The 15,413-nt window shown below is 47.7% G+C and overlaps 1 protein-coding gene across 2 annotated transcripts in view; it reads right to left on the minus strand.

Moving 5' to 3' along the window:
* BTBD9 (BTB domain containing 9) overlaps positions 1–15,413 on the minus strand; it is a 414,698-nt gene that overhangs the window by 20,286 nt on the left and 378,999 nt on the right. For both annotated transcript variants that reach the window (XM_030315420.1, XM_030315421.1), the window contains exon 10: positions 3,741–3,819. In XM_030315420.1, coding sequence (XP_030171280.1) covers positions 3,741–3,819 — 79 coding nt within the window. The remainder of the gene's footprint in view (positions 1–3,740; positions 3,820–15,413) is intronic.

A 15,413-nucleotide genomic window follows, 5' to 3' on the forward strand; every position in this document is an offset into this window, starting at 1 on the left:
CTTACCCTGGACCCCATCTCCCTGCCATCCTGGTTTCCTGACTCTGCCCCCAGCCTCCTTTCCCTGGCTGTCTGTGCCATCACGGCTCTCCTCCCGGGCTGCCTTCCCCAGGAGTCCTGCCCCACCAACCTTAGTCACCCGTCTTCCCATACTACAGCCTTGTCTCTCACACCTCTGAACATCACCACCCCAACTTAGACACATTCCCACTGTTCTCTAAGATAGGTGATACTTTTTCCAAAACTAGTATGCTGTAGGAGAGAATGCTTTGAGAGCTGCCATATTCTTTAAAGAAAAAAATTTCTTTTGGTTAATATTTATTTTTGAGAGAGAGAGACAGAGTGCAAGGGGGTGGGGGCAGAGAATGAGACACAGAATCTGAAGCAAGGCTCCAGGCTCTGAGCTATCAGCACAGAGCCTGACCTGGGGCTTGAACCCACGAACCATGAGATCATGACCTGAGCCGAAGTTGGACACTCATCTGACTGAGCCACCCAGGGGCCCTGAGAGAGTGCTAGATTCTTGACACTCAGGGAGATTCAGCACTTTTGCGTCTTCTTGCGTGCTCTGAGAAAGACAGTTTGTGGGTGTTGCCTTATGATCCCATTCATTATTCATGTTATGATTTCAGATGTTTCCCAGTTGGCAACACCACATTGAGGCTTTTTTCCCTGAACAATAACTGACTCAGTCAGGCAGCCTGGCAAGTTGCTGCTCAGCCAGATGCAACAGATCACCGGTTAATTAGTCAACCTGTACAGACGGGCTGGTGAGTGTACTTGGAGTTCCCTGCATAGACAGTTCTGGAAACTCATTGGGGAAGAGAAGGTCTTGCACTCCAACTTTAGGGTTCTGTAATGGGAAATTATTCCTCATTTGGTTACTGAGGTAGGTGACAGTGTTGGGGCTGAGTGCCGGGAGACCCTCCTAGATACATCCCAGTGCTCCCTGGCCTTCTCTGACCTAGAATTCCTTCTGCTGGAATACTAGACTGCAGAGTCCCATGTAGGGATTAAAGACAGAACTGGTTTGTTTTTTGGGGATGTATTATATGAGAAGTGACTCCACATGAAAAATATTCAACTTTAGCTTGATATATTATGTGAAGATAAATTTAAATTGTTTTCCAACTTGGTAAATAAAAAACACATAACTTAATGTAAGTATAAGTGGCAAAAAAATTGGGATTTATTGGCAAAATTTAAAAAATATGCTGAGTAATGTATGGGATGGTTGAATCACTATATTGTACACTTAAAACTAATAATAACACTGTATGTTAACTTTACTGAAATTACAATTTTTTAAAAAGATTAGAAAAAAATTTTAAAAAATAGGGTATTTGGTTTGGGCCTCAAATATACATTGATTCAGATTCAAATTTACTTTTGTTACCTCATCAAAAAAAAAAAAAGTGCTTTTATGACCTGATATTTAGAGTTCTTTAATTTTGTGCCGTAACAAATATCAATTTGTTTACTTTTATAATTTTCAGGTTTGGTTAGAAACGAAGAGGTAAGAGAGAAAGTTTCAGACTACTGTTTATAAGCTCTGCTCTCTAAGAAGCACACTGTAGGCACACTGTTCTAAATGAATAAAATGCAAATGCAAATGAATAAAAAGGCAAAATGAGTATAAATTATCACAATATTTTCAGTTTGGAGAATGTGAGTTGAAGTACCAGAAACACCCTGGTATGCTCTGGAGAATTCTGATTTGACAACCACAATGCACGAACCCAGGGGCAGCTATGTAATGTGCAGGGCTCAGCACAAAATGAAAATGTAGAGCCTTCTGTTCAAAAAAGCAGGAATAAAGCTTTATGTTTTCTCCCACAGTTCCTCTCTTGACCGGACACAGGGTTTTCTTTTGCTACTTAATGTTGCAATCCCTTGGGCAAAGGGACTCCGAGGCCGGGGCAGACCCACATAGGCGCCTGGGGCCCAATCCCGTGACTCAGGTGAGAGTCACACCAGACCCTGACCCTCCCTGCAAACACGCTGGGCCTCCAAGGGGAGTGGAGTGTGGTGGGAGGCATGGGTCAGGCTAGGAGGGGGAGGCTGGGCAGGTCTAGGTACCAGGGGTCAGTGGGTGGCTGAGAACCTGTCCTGGGAAGGTGAGAGGGGGCAGAGGTGGGCCTGTGTGTAAACTGAGGCTCCCGGCCCCTGGTGAGTGCCCCACTTCCCCATGGGGCTCCCATTATGAAAACAAATTCACAGGTAAAATTGTGAAGAATTCAAGATGGTGCTGGAGAACATAAACCCCAAGCACAGAGTCCCCTTCTGGGTGTGGAGCCTCACGCAACTGCCCTGGTCACATGCCCATGAAGCCAGTCTTGTGTAGAGCTGAGAAATACCATGTTGAGGTGAAAACTACAGAATGGTTACTATTTTGATGCCTTTCATTTCCTCTTGAGTTCCAGCTTTCCTGTTCCTTATGATTCCTGTCTTTTTTTAAGTTTATTTATTTTGAGAAAGAAAGAGAGAGAGAGAGAGAGACAGAGAGAGCATGCACACACACAAACGAGAGTGGGGGGAGGAGCAGAGAATACCAAGCAGGCTCCATGCTGAAGCATGGAGCCCGACGTGGGGCTCCAACCCACTGGACTATGAGATCATGACCTGAGCCAAAACCAAGAGTTGGACACTCAACCAACCGAGCCATTCAGGCACCCCATGATTCCTGCCTTTAACTAGCAGTCCTTCAGAGGTTCACACTCAACACTCATGACTGTATAAAAAGCAAGGGTATAATAAGCAGATGAAGTCAACAGAGTGGCCACTAGTGCTCACTCAACACCCAAAGAACAGAAAAGGTAAGTAATGAACTTACAGTTGACTGACACTATTCACATCTTAAATGGTGTGACTGAATCCGCAGGTGCCCCTGTGAGCTCACTGGAAATCCATATTGTCGAGGGGATGACAGTCCAGGCGTGCCTGGCTCATGTCTGGTTTACAGTTGCTGTCCTAGTGTGATTATGAATCATGCCCTCCCTCACACTCAAGTGTCCTGGTTTCTCTGTTCACCAAGGGCACTGTCTTCTCTTTCCTGATCCAAGGGATCCAGTGCATTTTTCTGGGGCCATTTACATTCCCGAGAAAACAGCCTGGCGGTTTGAGGCTCAGACCCATCACCTGACTGCTGCCCTGACTGTGGGTACCCAAAATGGAGGGAAACAACCTGCCCACTCTCCCCCCGTTAAATCCAAAAATGAAGGGACGTCTACAAACAACATGATCTGCTGGGACGATCCAGACCTGGACACCAGTGGAGGAACAGGCCCACTCACAAACATTTATGTGCAGTCTGGCCCAGGACAGAATAGACAGGCAGAGAAAACCAGCAACTGTCTTCCACGGTGGTCCCGTGGGGCCGGGGTCCCTTAAACACCATGTTCAGAGCACTGAGGGACCTCTGAAATAGCTGTCGTCTGGGAGGGCAGAAGACTTGAGGACAGGGTTGTTTGACCTCTCAAGGTCTCTGTGGTTGCCGATTCCATAGGGAGGCTGGTGGGAGTAAGCAAAGCCATAGGAGTTGGCTCTCATTTCCCAGTGAAGAGACATCTAGAAATGATAATGATATCCCCACTGTGCAGGAGCAGGACTTTCTTCTGTACCGAGCTGTCTGAACAACAGGCCATTAGCGGGGAGAACAAACAGTCCCACTTAACTCGGGATGTAGCATTTACCTGGACATCATGAAACAGCACAGCGTCTTTCATGAAAGGAGACCCTTACCTCATTTGCTGTGTTGTGTGTTCCCACGATTCGGATGAAGGAGGCAGGCTGTCTTTCAAAAGTTACAGATTGCCAGGACCTGTGAGAGGAAGCACAACCATTTGCCTGGTTAGACTGTACGGTTAACCCTGTCGGCAGGCAGGGGGAGCCAGGTGCTGAGGAAGGAGGGTGCCTGTCCTCTATCCTCAGGAGGCCTGTGAGGTGGCAGGGGCGGGGGGTGGGGAAGGGGAATGGGAACAGGGCTCTCCCTCATGTGTGCCGGAGGAAGGCAGTGAGTATGTAGTGTCCCTACCTTCTGTGAAGGCAACCTGGGACTCACATAAAGCTCCCCCATCAACACACACAAAGTACAGACCAAGTTCACGAGGGAACAGTTGTGAGGCCGAAAAGTGATCAAGGTCAGTGAGAGTTCACAAAACACATTTCCTCATCTGTGAAACGGGCCTGTTGGCTGAATGGGCGTGCGCCTGAGAGGTGTGGTGGGTTCTGGGAGGAGAGTTTTGAACCTGGGCAGGAATGTGGACTGAGCAGGGCAGGGGCAGGGAGAGGGGGAGGAGGGGCTCACTCACTGCCATGAGTGCAAGTGGTGGCACCTGGGGAAGAAGAGGCAGTTTCTCCACAGGCCTCCACCTCCCCCCCTTTCCTGCTTCCAAAGGCATCCCCCCAAGGGCTTATTCTCAGGACCTGCCAGTCTCTGGGCGGGCTCAAAGACAGCTGCTTTAAAGCCCAGCCAGGCAGGCTCTGAAGCAACCCCGAGAGGAGGAGCTCTGCTCTTGGTTTAAGGCTCACAGCTCATCAGAATGCACTGGAGGAGAGCTCGGCACCCACGACTGTAAACTCCAATAATATTTTCTGTAATAAATGTGAGGAGTTCACAGTTGTTGCCATCCCTCCTCCGCTCACACAGTGGAGATGCCAGCTGCTGGGAAGCTGTTTCCTGTAATTGTCTAATTACCAAGCAATGCTACCAAAGAAAATATATGTATTTGTGGTTTGTTTTTTTCCCCCTTTGGTTTCAGGTGTTCCATCTTCTCTCTCACTGTGAGCCTCCCACTGAGATTGATTCACTGCTGCCCGGACACCCAGGCCCCTTCAGGTCATTAAAAAGTCGTTACCATCCTGTGTGCAAAGTCTGTGCCTCTGAAAGCAGTTTTCTGGAAACAGCATAAGAAAAATCATTCTCTTTGCAAAAATGCTATCATTCATATGTGAAGGTGATGCCATCTGATCATCCCCAGAGACTGCACTCTTGGCCCATGTCCTCGGTGGGGGGGGGGGGGTGTTTTGCTCCCACACCCACGTGGCTCCCCTGGGGAGTCTGCTGGATGGGATGCAGCCCGTGGGCTGGGGCCAGGGCTACAGAGGGAGGCCCTGTGGGGCTTCAACCCCGGGCCTGGGCTCCCACAGGCAAACCTGTCACTTCTGAGGTGAGCTGTGTGACTGACGGACTGGCATCCTTCCTCTGGCAGGTCAGAGGAAGCGAGGGGTCCACGCTGCGTGGGGCAGCAGAGGCCCATCCCTGTTCCTAAGGGAAGCACACACTGAGTCTGGGCCACTGCCTGCTTCTCAGACCAGCCCTCCAGGAAAGGGAGACAGAGCCAGGACAAGTGACAGCAGCCACTGACAACTATTATCTTCCAATCGGTTTCAGAAAAATGACTGGAGTGGAGAGGGGCTGGGTGTGGAGGAGGTGCAGACTGTGTTCTTAGATTTCTAGCTGCATGCCTGTCAAAAAAATCCTTAAGTGCTTCTGGACATAGAGGTAAAACTTGGCTCACGGTCTTTAACAACATGCTTGTGGCCCTGAGAGTGCTGGGGGATCCAAATGATGCCTCCTGAGGTTCCACCTGTCCTCCTCTCACAACAGGGCTGGGAGCCCAAGGCAGTGAAGGGAGGGAGATCTCACGGGAGTTGCCTTGGGCAGAGCCGGGCTCCCTGGGCAGCGGGCTCACGGCTTGGGCGCGTGTGCCCCCTGCCTGTGCCTGGGGAAGCAGGGCTGGCAGGGCAGCAGCCCAAGCGGGAGGGAGCATTTGTGGAGTAATAAGATCAGAAGGCCTCAATTTAATACCAATCCTCCATTACACCGCATTAATATCTAATCACATTAGAGTTCATTTTCACTAACACAGCCTGAGAGTTGCAAGATGATTTCATTTTCAGCAAAACTGGATACCGACCCTAAAACAAAATATCAGGAGGAAGGGATGCTGGTTAGGGTGAGGTAATGAGCATCTCTCCCTACCCAAGTATCAGATCCCATTTCCCCTCAACTTCCTGCAAACAACTTTAAATGCTGCTCGATGGGGACATGATAAGGTGGCCCCGGAAGTCCTTGTCACGTTGGGGCTGTGTATGCAATCACCGTGCAACTGGAGGACGGCTGCCTGAGCCGCGATCTCACAGCGCCAGGAAACTACAGCCATCACTCAGTCCACACGAGGCTCCACTGCCATATTTATTGAGCTTTACTGACAGCTGTATAAAATATCCCTCCTTGCCAAGTACCCTGAGTCCCTTCCTTAGCAGGCAGCATGCCCAGGGAGGCAACGGAGTCTTAGGGGCGCGGCACCCAGTTTGGCTCATGGCCATGACTGGGTGACGGAGGAAGTGTCTGCACAGGAGCAAAGGGTGTCAAAGCACATGTGGTCTCTGCTTCGAGCACTTACACTAAGACAGAAAGCCCTACCCTGGACTGAAGTCCCAAGCTGTTACTCGCAGGAGGGGCTCTCGACCACAGGAACCACTCCCCGCCTTGAGCAGCAGGCTCAAGAACAGGCTCCCCCGGTTACAGAAGTAACCTCACCTGGAGTGCGCTCCGGAGGACCGGGGAGTGTAAATATGTATCTACACACAGATGTGTTCAGAGGGAGGTCGGAAAGAATGTTTGTCAAAATGTTGATCAGGATTTTAGCTTTGGATGAAAGAATTCCCAGAGAAATTTACTATACTTTTGTACTTTTCTGCACTGTCTGAATTCGGTAGAATGTAGAGGTAAGCATTTTTGAAAAGTACCTGTCCTGCCTACTACTCAAGGTTTTAATACAGATCACGTGACATGAAGCAAGTGAACATGCCAACGCTATACTATTATGCAAGATATTTCTAGTGGGGGGAACGGGGCAGGGCAAGGGGGGTGACAGTCAAGACAGGAGGCTTTGATCCTGGCCCTTCATGAACTAGAGGTGGTACGGCACACTGGTTGACAACATGGGCTCTGGGTCAGAATCTCAGTTTTGCACTTTTACCAGCTCTGTGACCTTAGGCAAGCTGCTTAACCTCTCTGGGCTTCAGGCTCCTCATCTGTAAAATGAAGATAATAAAAATATCTAGCTTTTTTGGGTAAAGATTAAATATATTAACAAGTATAAAACATCTAGAACCATATGCTAAGTACTAAAGCACTAAAAATGGTACTGTTATTACTACTGGAGATGGTATTGTTATTACTACTAAATTACTATTCAGCCAAAAGAGTCTGGACAGGACACACTGCTTTCCTGGGCCTCATCTGGGAGTCACCAAGTTTGTTACTATGTGATTTACTGACTACTGCAGAGGTTCCCAGGGGTACCCATGGCACCCCATCAGCACCCATTTCTTGGAGGCAGTCAAGGTGGCTGGGCTTTGGAGGAATTATGCAAGCATTTCTTGAATATACTCTTGAGCCTGGCACCTGAGCGTTCCAGGGGATCCACAAAGACGTAGTGCTGGCCCTTATGGGCTTCCTGATCTCTCTGGGGAGATCAGCTATCCTTCTGTGAACTATGGAGAGAACAATGTCAACAGTGCATTGGTCCCAACTCACAAACTGGTGGTGTTCCAACGCTTCCCTTGTAATTGGTTGTTTGAAGCTTGGAAGCAATTTTTCCAGAGAAATAAAGTTATAAATTTTGGTTGGGTTTCCAGACCCACCCATAACATTCAATTTAACCCATAATGAGGCTGAAATACTATATATATGAAGTTAAAAAAAAAAAAAAAAAGGAAGAAAATGATGTTGTTGCCATAGTGGTAATTAAACAAGCCAGAAAAACAAGAGCTCGAGAACAGTCTCTCTAAAGCTGCTGCTTGACGAAGGATTAAGTACTGTCAGGCGCATGCAATCAGGCGCCTGGGGCTGGCATATGGTAGGTGGTCTGTTTAGGAGTGAAAAAGTAGGCCAGGAGCTGTCCTCTGTCTGCAGACCACTGCGTGGTCACAAAGTGCTTCACGATCATGATCTATCACATTTGGTTGCCAGCAATCTGTTAGGTACCGAGGCAGCCAACTGCAATCCCATTTCTGAGGTGAGACACTGAGGCAGAAAGAGAGGCAATCTGTCCACATTCCAGTGCCACCAGGTGTAGAGTCAACAGAAGCCAGATTTAATGGCTGTCTGTGCTCCTTCCACCCAAGGGCACAGTGAGGAACTTTCTGACCGAGAGGCTGGGGCACTGACTAATCCCTGTCGCCTGGGTCCTCGAGTTTCAGACCTCATTTATGTGCTGGTACCATGATGCCAAGCTGGAGATCACGCACGTGAGCGGATCGCAGGCTGACCTCTGGGTCTCCACATGCAATGGCGGTGAACTGGTCGGAAGGGTTCAATGGGGCGACGGTGTTTGGCACACGGTGGGCGCACAGTGGCTTCCGGCTGCTGTTCTGTCTTCATACTCACACGTATGGAAGAGCGAAGAAAAGGCTCCCTAGGTGCTTCCTCTCCACACAGATCAGCGTGGAGACATGGAGAACACACGGGGTCGTACTGACAGGCAAGCCAGGGGACTGCATCTACAATGTGCCCCCCACCCCTACAGCTGCACACGTTACTCATGGAAACAAGCATGCTTACAAAATATTCTTAAATATTCTGGAAGGAGATAGGCTGAGTTCATGACAGTGGTTGTCTCAGAGAGAGGGTGAGGAATGGGTTTGCTGACGGGAGTACAAAGGAGGCTTCATCATTAACTGGAATGTTTTATTTCTTTGATTAAAATAAAAAAGATGAAGTGTATGTGAGAAATATTAACTACAGTCAATTCTGGGGATGAGTATGTGAGTGAATGTTATAATACTTCTTATTCTTTTCTGCATTTTAAACAGTTCTTGAAATAGAGAAAAAAAGAGGGAGAAGAAAGGCAGTGAAACAGTGCCTGTGTTTATACGAGAAAGAATTTACCAGGGGTGGAGTTAACCAAAGTGCAAATATAAAACTTAGGGGGCTAGGTGGAGTCAGTCCCTCGGTGGGCATGTGGATTTGCCGGGTAGCGCCGCTGGCTCCGGGGACACGTGCGTCTTTGTGGGAGCAGAGGACAGGAGAGCTGCCGGCTTGGGGAGGGGTACAGCGGCCGTCTGTAGGTGCCAGGCTTGTGTGAATGGCTCTGGTGACAAGGGCCACCAGAGAAAGGAAGGCAGCGGGACTCAGCTGAGACTGGCTTTCCATCCTAAGCCTCATCCTACCTTCTCTGGGGGTCCTGTAGATCCTGTACCAAGGGAAGCTGGTCTTTTAGGTTCTGGAAAATTATGTGATTCTGATGCCTATGCTATAAAGAGAATGCCAGGGTCAGAACTTTTTTGGAGCAGACCTGGTAAACACTGGGGAGATGGCCAGGGCCACACTGGCAGTTAAACATGGCAAACTGAACACACGGGTTAATCTTTGCTCCACTAAAAGGGCAGTAAGGAAATCTAATATATGCATCATATCAAATATTAAATATATGTGTTCTAACACACACGCGCGCGCGCACACACACACCCCAAGCAGAGAAACAGTGAAGACACATTACCCTCTCTGTGTTTTCGCCTGAGAGACAATGCACAGGAAGCAAGTAGATTCACACTACAGAACCCTAGAAAAGCTCATGTCCCTTCACTATCAGTTACCTTTGAAGGTGGGGGTTACACAGGGGACTCAACTATGAGAACTGGTTGAAAGTAGGTGAAAGGAGCAAATTGACCCCCCATATCCCTTCTCCTTCCTCCTCTACAGCAGGGATGAGCCCTCTCCCACCTTGGCAGGAGACAGAGATTTCACTCTGGAGTCCTTGAACAGAGAGGGTCTACTCCAGGGGATCAAGGCACAGCAGAGGGTGGGAACCTAGGGGTCTATGAAGAAGGATTTACATGAAGTGAATGTCTCAAATGGTGAGACTTCCAGTCCCCTACCCTCCTTGTCTTGGCTTTCAGGCCACCGTGATCCAGGCTTAATCCCCATGCAAGACACTGGAGGATCCCTCTGGAGGATCCCTCTGGAGACTCTAACCAGCCCAAGAGGAAAGACCAAGAGCCACTTATCCAGTTTCTTTCTTCCTGTCCCTCCAGTCTGCTTTCCATAGATATTTATTCAGTGCTTACTATGGAGTAGGCCCTATTTTAGACTCTGCCATCAAGAAGCCTACATTCTAGTGGGAGAAAGAGACAAATAAATATAGGGCTAAGTAGAAAAGTAAAGCAGTGTAAGCAGATTCAGAAGTGCACACTGCTTTTAGAGAACATATTTAAGGAGGTTCGCTCTGGTACGTGACAAGTGAGCGAAGACCTACACCAGCGGAGTAAATGGCCACGTGGATCTGGAAGAGTGTTCCGGTGAGAAGAAACAGAAGGCAGCTGCTGTGCTGGACCTGAATGAGATCGGGCAGGGATCTCCCAGTGAAACACCAAATCCCTGTCTGATAACCCAGAAGGAAGCCCGCAAACCCACCCTCACACGAAAATCTTCCAACCAGCTTTCTCATTGCCTAAGGTTTGAAGGAGAACAGCCAGTCGAGGATCACCAAAAATCCTAACATGGAAAAGAGAGACCAAAAGCACAGAGAAAAGAAAAATAATTCAGAAGATACCGTTATAATTCAGTAGACAGAATAAAACTTGAGGAATAAACCCCTATACACTGCCAGATAGATAAAAGAATTATTATACTCTTAAAAAAATTTTTTTTTGTAATCTTGATTTATTTTTGAGAGAGAGACAGAGTGAGAGTGGGGGAGGAACAGAGAGAGAGAGAGAGAGAGAGGGAGACACAGAAACCAAAGCAGGCTCCAGGCTCTGAGCTGTCAGCAGAGTCCAGCGCGGGGCCTGAACTCACGAACGGTGAGATCATGACCCGAGCCGAAATCAGATGCTTACCCAACTGAGCCACTCAGATACCCCATACACTCTTGAAATAAGAATAAGATGATATGAAAGGGGATATTCAGAGAACAAGAAAATGCTCTTATCAATTGAGGCTATGAATTGAAATCAATAATCTAACGAAGCTAGCTTAAGTTGAAATTTTGTGGAACATCCAATAAGACAGCAAAGATAGAAAATAGAAGAAAAAGGATAAGAAAATGAGAGGACCAACAAAGAGGTCCACTATCCAACTAGGAGGTGTCCCAGAAAAAAAGAGCAGAGAAGGTATGAGCTATAATACTGTCAAAGTGAAAAGAAATTTTCCCATATATGGAGGACATAACTTACTAAGTTAAAGAGCCCACTGAATGGTCACTCCAATAGGTAAGAACACAAAACATATTATTGAGAAATTTCAGAAGATCTAAATGTTTCTGGACAGGGCAAAAGCAAATCAACCTAAAGATGAGGGAACCAAAATTACATGAGATTTTTCAAGAGCAACACTGGGAGTCAGGAGAAGATAGAGCCGAGCTGTTCCTTCTAAGTGTTGAGGGAGAAATTAGTCCCAGCCAGAGGGCTATTCCTAGCCAAGTCACATATTTGGATAGAATAAAGAAACTTGGATTCAGGCATATAAATCTGAAAACACTTACCTCCAGGGTATTCACTAGAAACTTCTGGAAAATGTACTCCATCAATAACAAAGGATTAAACTGAGGCAAAGAAAGTTACAGGATCCAGAAAAGAGATGACCCAGGAGGATGGGAAGGGAAAGTTGAGGACGAGAGCTGAGCAGAGGCTTAAGGGGACCAACCCTGCAGGAGAGGGAAGGCAGGGCTCCAAGAGGGAAAAACCAAGAGGTGTTAGGCTGCGGGGATTTGTGTGGCTCTGACAAAAATAAGTGATATGTACCTATAAAATTAATGAATGACAGATAATATGGAAAACTAAGTAATTTTTAAAAATGTTTATTTACTTTTGAGAGAGAGAGACAGAGAGAGAGAGAGAGAGAGAGAGAGAGAGAACGAGCAGGGGAGGAACAGAGAGAGAGGGAGACAGAGGATCCGAAGCGGGTTCTGTGCTCTCAGCACAGAGCCAGATGCAGGGCTGGAACCCTCGAACCGTGAAATCATGACCTGAGCAGAAGTCGGATGCCCAACCAACTGAGCCACCCAGGCGCCCCCTAAGTAATTTTTAACTCCAGGAATAACAAATTATATTACAAAGAAAGGCAATTTTAGCAAACTATGTGGCTTAGCCCAGAACAATAGTCAGTCATACTAATGCCAACGCTAAATGCTAAAAACTGATTTAACGGGAGTGAGAAGAGGGGAGAGGGAGAGAAATACGATCATGGGAGGGAAGGGTAAGGAAGCTAAATCCTTATCTTCCAAAGTAGGGAGACGATAGATAATTTTGGTAACAGTATTAAAAAGCAGCAGGATAAGCATATAGTTTAGAAACCTGAAGGTACTGACCAAAATAAAGGTCTATAAGACATGAACATGTTTGCCTCAAAGTCTAAAAGTCTGATCATGTGTTATGGTGGCCAAGTGGGAGGACACAGGCGCCTTCACACCCCGCTCGCTCAAGGAAGTGCCAACCAGCAACATTTTAAATGCGCATACCCCTAGAGCTAGCGATTCCTCTTACATCACTTGAGCTTATGACACGTTTCCAGCCGGGGGACCCAGGAGTAAGGACTGCAGTGTAGCACTGCTTGAACGGCAAGAGAATAGAGACAACCCAAATGCTCCTCACTGGTCAAGTGGATTATGGTACATCTCTTTCCCTATGATGAAAGACCGTGCAGCTGGAGAGGGCAAGGGAGATGGAGAGGGTGGGGGAGGGAGAGAGGAAGGCAACATTCTAGAGTTCTCCTAGGTATAGAAAAATCTGTATGAAAAAAAAAAACAGGAAAATACACACATTTGTTTATGTATAAACGATGGAATCTCTGGAGCAAGAGGTGGTGGGTGAGATACATTTTGCTGTCTTTAGTCCTTAATTTTTAACCATATTAAAGGCATTTGCTCTGAATGTATTATCTTTTACAAATATTAAAAGACTGTTGGGGAGGAGGAAGGCAGGCAGCTGCCTCTGGTGAGTGGGACCTGGGCTGGGGGCGGTGAAGCAGCATACTGCTGCTTTTGTTAATAAATCTTGTGCTGCTACCTTTTAGTTATTTATTTAAAAATGTTTTAATGTTTACTTATTTTTGAGAGAAAGAGAGAGAGAGCTGGGGAAGGGCAGAGAGAGGAGGACACACAGAATCTGAAGCAGGGTCCAGGCTCCAAGCTGTCAGCACAGAGCCCGACATGGGGCTTGAACTCACAAACCGTGAGATCATGGACCTGAGCTGAAGTCGGTGCTTAACCAACTGAGCCACCCAGGTGCCCCTCTACCTGACTTCTAAAACGACGTACATGTATAACTTGGATGAAAAAATAAGGAAATTCAGAAGTTGAAAAATACAAGCAGAGCCAAGAAGAGGAGACAAACCTACAGTGAGGAGGCATGGAAAGGGTATGTGGGGAATAGATTTATTTACAACCTTTGGGAGCAGGGCTGGAAGGCAAACATGAACCTTCGGAGAAGATTCCTGTAAAGGAAGGGAATATTAAAGGCTGTCCCCTATCAACTGAGCTGCAGTGACATCGGAGCCCTCTCGGAGCTGTGTGGTGCTGAGACGTGACAGGTATTAAAGGCCTTGAGTGAGCCTCCAGACTAGCCTGAAGATCCCTCTGACAGTTCTTTATGAGTGCGCCTCTCATGCTGACCCCACAGCTGCCTGCCGTCCCTTCGCACGCGCTGTTTTTACTGTCTGCCTCACAGCTGCGACAGGCCCAGGATCCCACATTCATCTCTAATCAGATCTAACACCTCACTGGGGCCTGGGCATGGGAGGGACGGTGCATCTTGTACAGCACTGGGGGAGGCGACAATTCTAGAGTTGTGACAGTCTTTAAACGGGCCCGGCGTGTCTCTCCCCTGCACATCTGGTGAGCACCTGGCACATCCAGGGAGCACCTCCCTTGCCCCAGAAGCAGAGTGACATGGTGTCCTATGCAGCAGAGAGGCAGGGTCGGCCCAGATTCTGATGAACCCCTTCCCAAGAGCTCCCGGTCCTCAGATCATGGACGCCAGTCTAAAGGAAAGCCTCTGTGTGGTGCAGGTCTAATCTGGCACCATGGGAGGAAATTCTTTTGTCTTCCACGATGCTTAACTGGAGTTTATGGCTGTCTCACTGCCCTGACTTCCAGGGAATTCTGGGTTCGCTCCATTTACCCTGTCTGTCTCTCCATTCAACAACTATTTACAGAAAGCCTTCTACATGCCAGGCCCAGGAAAAACACTGCTAAGTTAGTCTAACCTGACTGCAGACCTGAGGTGGCAGGAAAACAGATTGTTAGCAGCACCTGGGAGTTGTGACCATTTAGTCACATGCTGATCAGCCACATGCTTACTGAGATCAAAGGTCACACAGGGGAGGCTCCTAAGCATATTTTGCTGGTCTACTGAGTATTTTTAAAAATCCGAGTTATCTCCCACTTAAAATTCGGGAGATTTCACATAAAAATACAAATACAAACTTCTAGTTTCCTTTGAAAGCTAGAAGATCTGGCATCCTTGGGTCCTCTTTTCTGCAGAGACAACACTGGCTAGAGCTGAGGTGAAAAAGACAGACTGAGGTCAGTGGGCTTCTGGTGGTCTCCATCACTCTCTGGAGCCTGTCCTGGCCTGCTGTGCTTGTTCCCATCACCCATTTGGCCCAAGGAAGTGGCCAGGTTTCCATCCCAGCCTTAGAGAGAGCTCAGACAGTGTTAAAATGGAACAAATTAAATATCAAACTCCTGAACAGGAATCGTACCACCTCCAAATTTTTTGGGAACCTAGCACCAGAATAGATACACAAACTATGTTTCATCAATTAAAAAAAAAAAAATCCAGCTCAGTTGGTGGAGCATAAGACTCTTGATCTCGGGGTTGTGAGTTCAAGCGTCAGCTTGGGTATAGAGATTACTTAGAAGTAAAATCTTTACAAAAGACTATCTTCTTACACTGTTCTATTCTTGGCCTTGAGAACTGGTACGACTGAGGGCAGAACAGCTGATACTGATAGTCTTTAGTCACTGCTGCTTGTCTTCCCCTGGGCTACAGTCAGTAGTAGAAGGTTTTCTGTGGCGCTTCCAAACATTCTGTCGAACTCCCAGGCCATGCCCCTGACCGATTACACTCAGAATCCCTGGGGGTGGGCTCTGCATGAGTCAGTCCCATTGAAACTCCTCAGGGCATTTCACTGTCCAGTGGGGGTGGAGCCCTTCCCCCGGCTGGGGATGAGGGTTGGGGGGCAGCCTGCTGGGACGGACACGTGTGTCCCTTCCTATTTACAGTGCAGGTGAGCCGTCCCCTACTTTCCTCCTGCCCTGGGGGTTTCTGGGCCTATGTGGGCATTTCATGCTTTCTGGCCTCTTTTCTCTGGTGAATGCACTTGCATTTGCTGTTCTAACATGAACTGGTCTTGGGTTTTACCTTCCCTGCTCATAGCATAATTTTCCCTTTTAGAGGAGTTTC

The sequence above is a fragment of the Lynx canadensis genome, chromosome B2, assembly GCF_007474595.2.
Source record: "Lynx canadensis isolate LIC74 chromosome B2, mLynCan4.pri.v2, whole genome shotgun sequence".
Classification (NCBI taxonomy): domain Eukaryota; kingdom Metazoa; phylum Chordata; class Mammalia; order Carnivora; family Felidae; genus Lynx; species Lynx canadensis.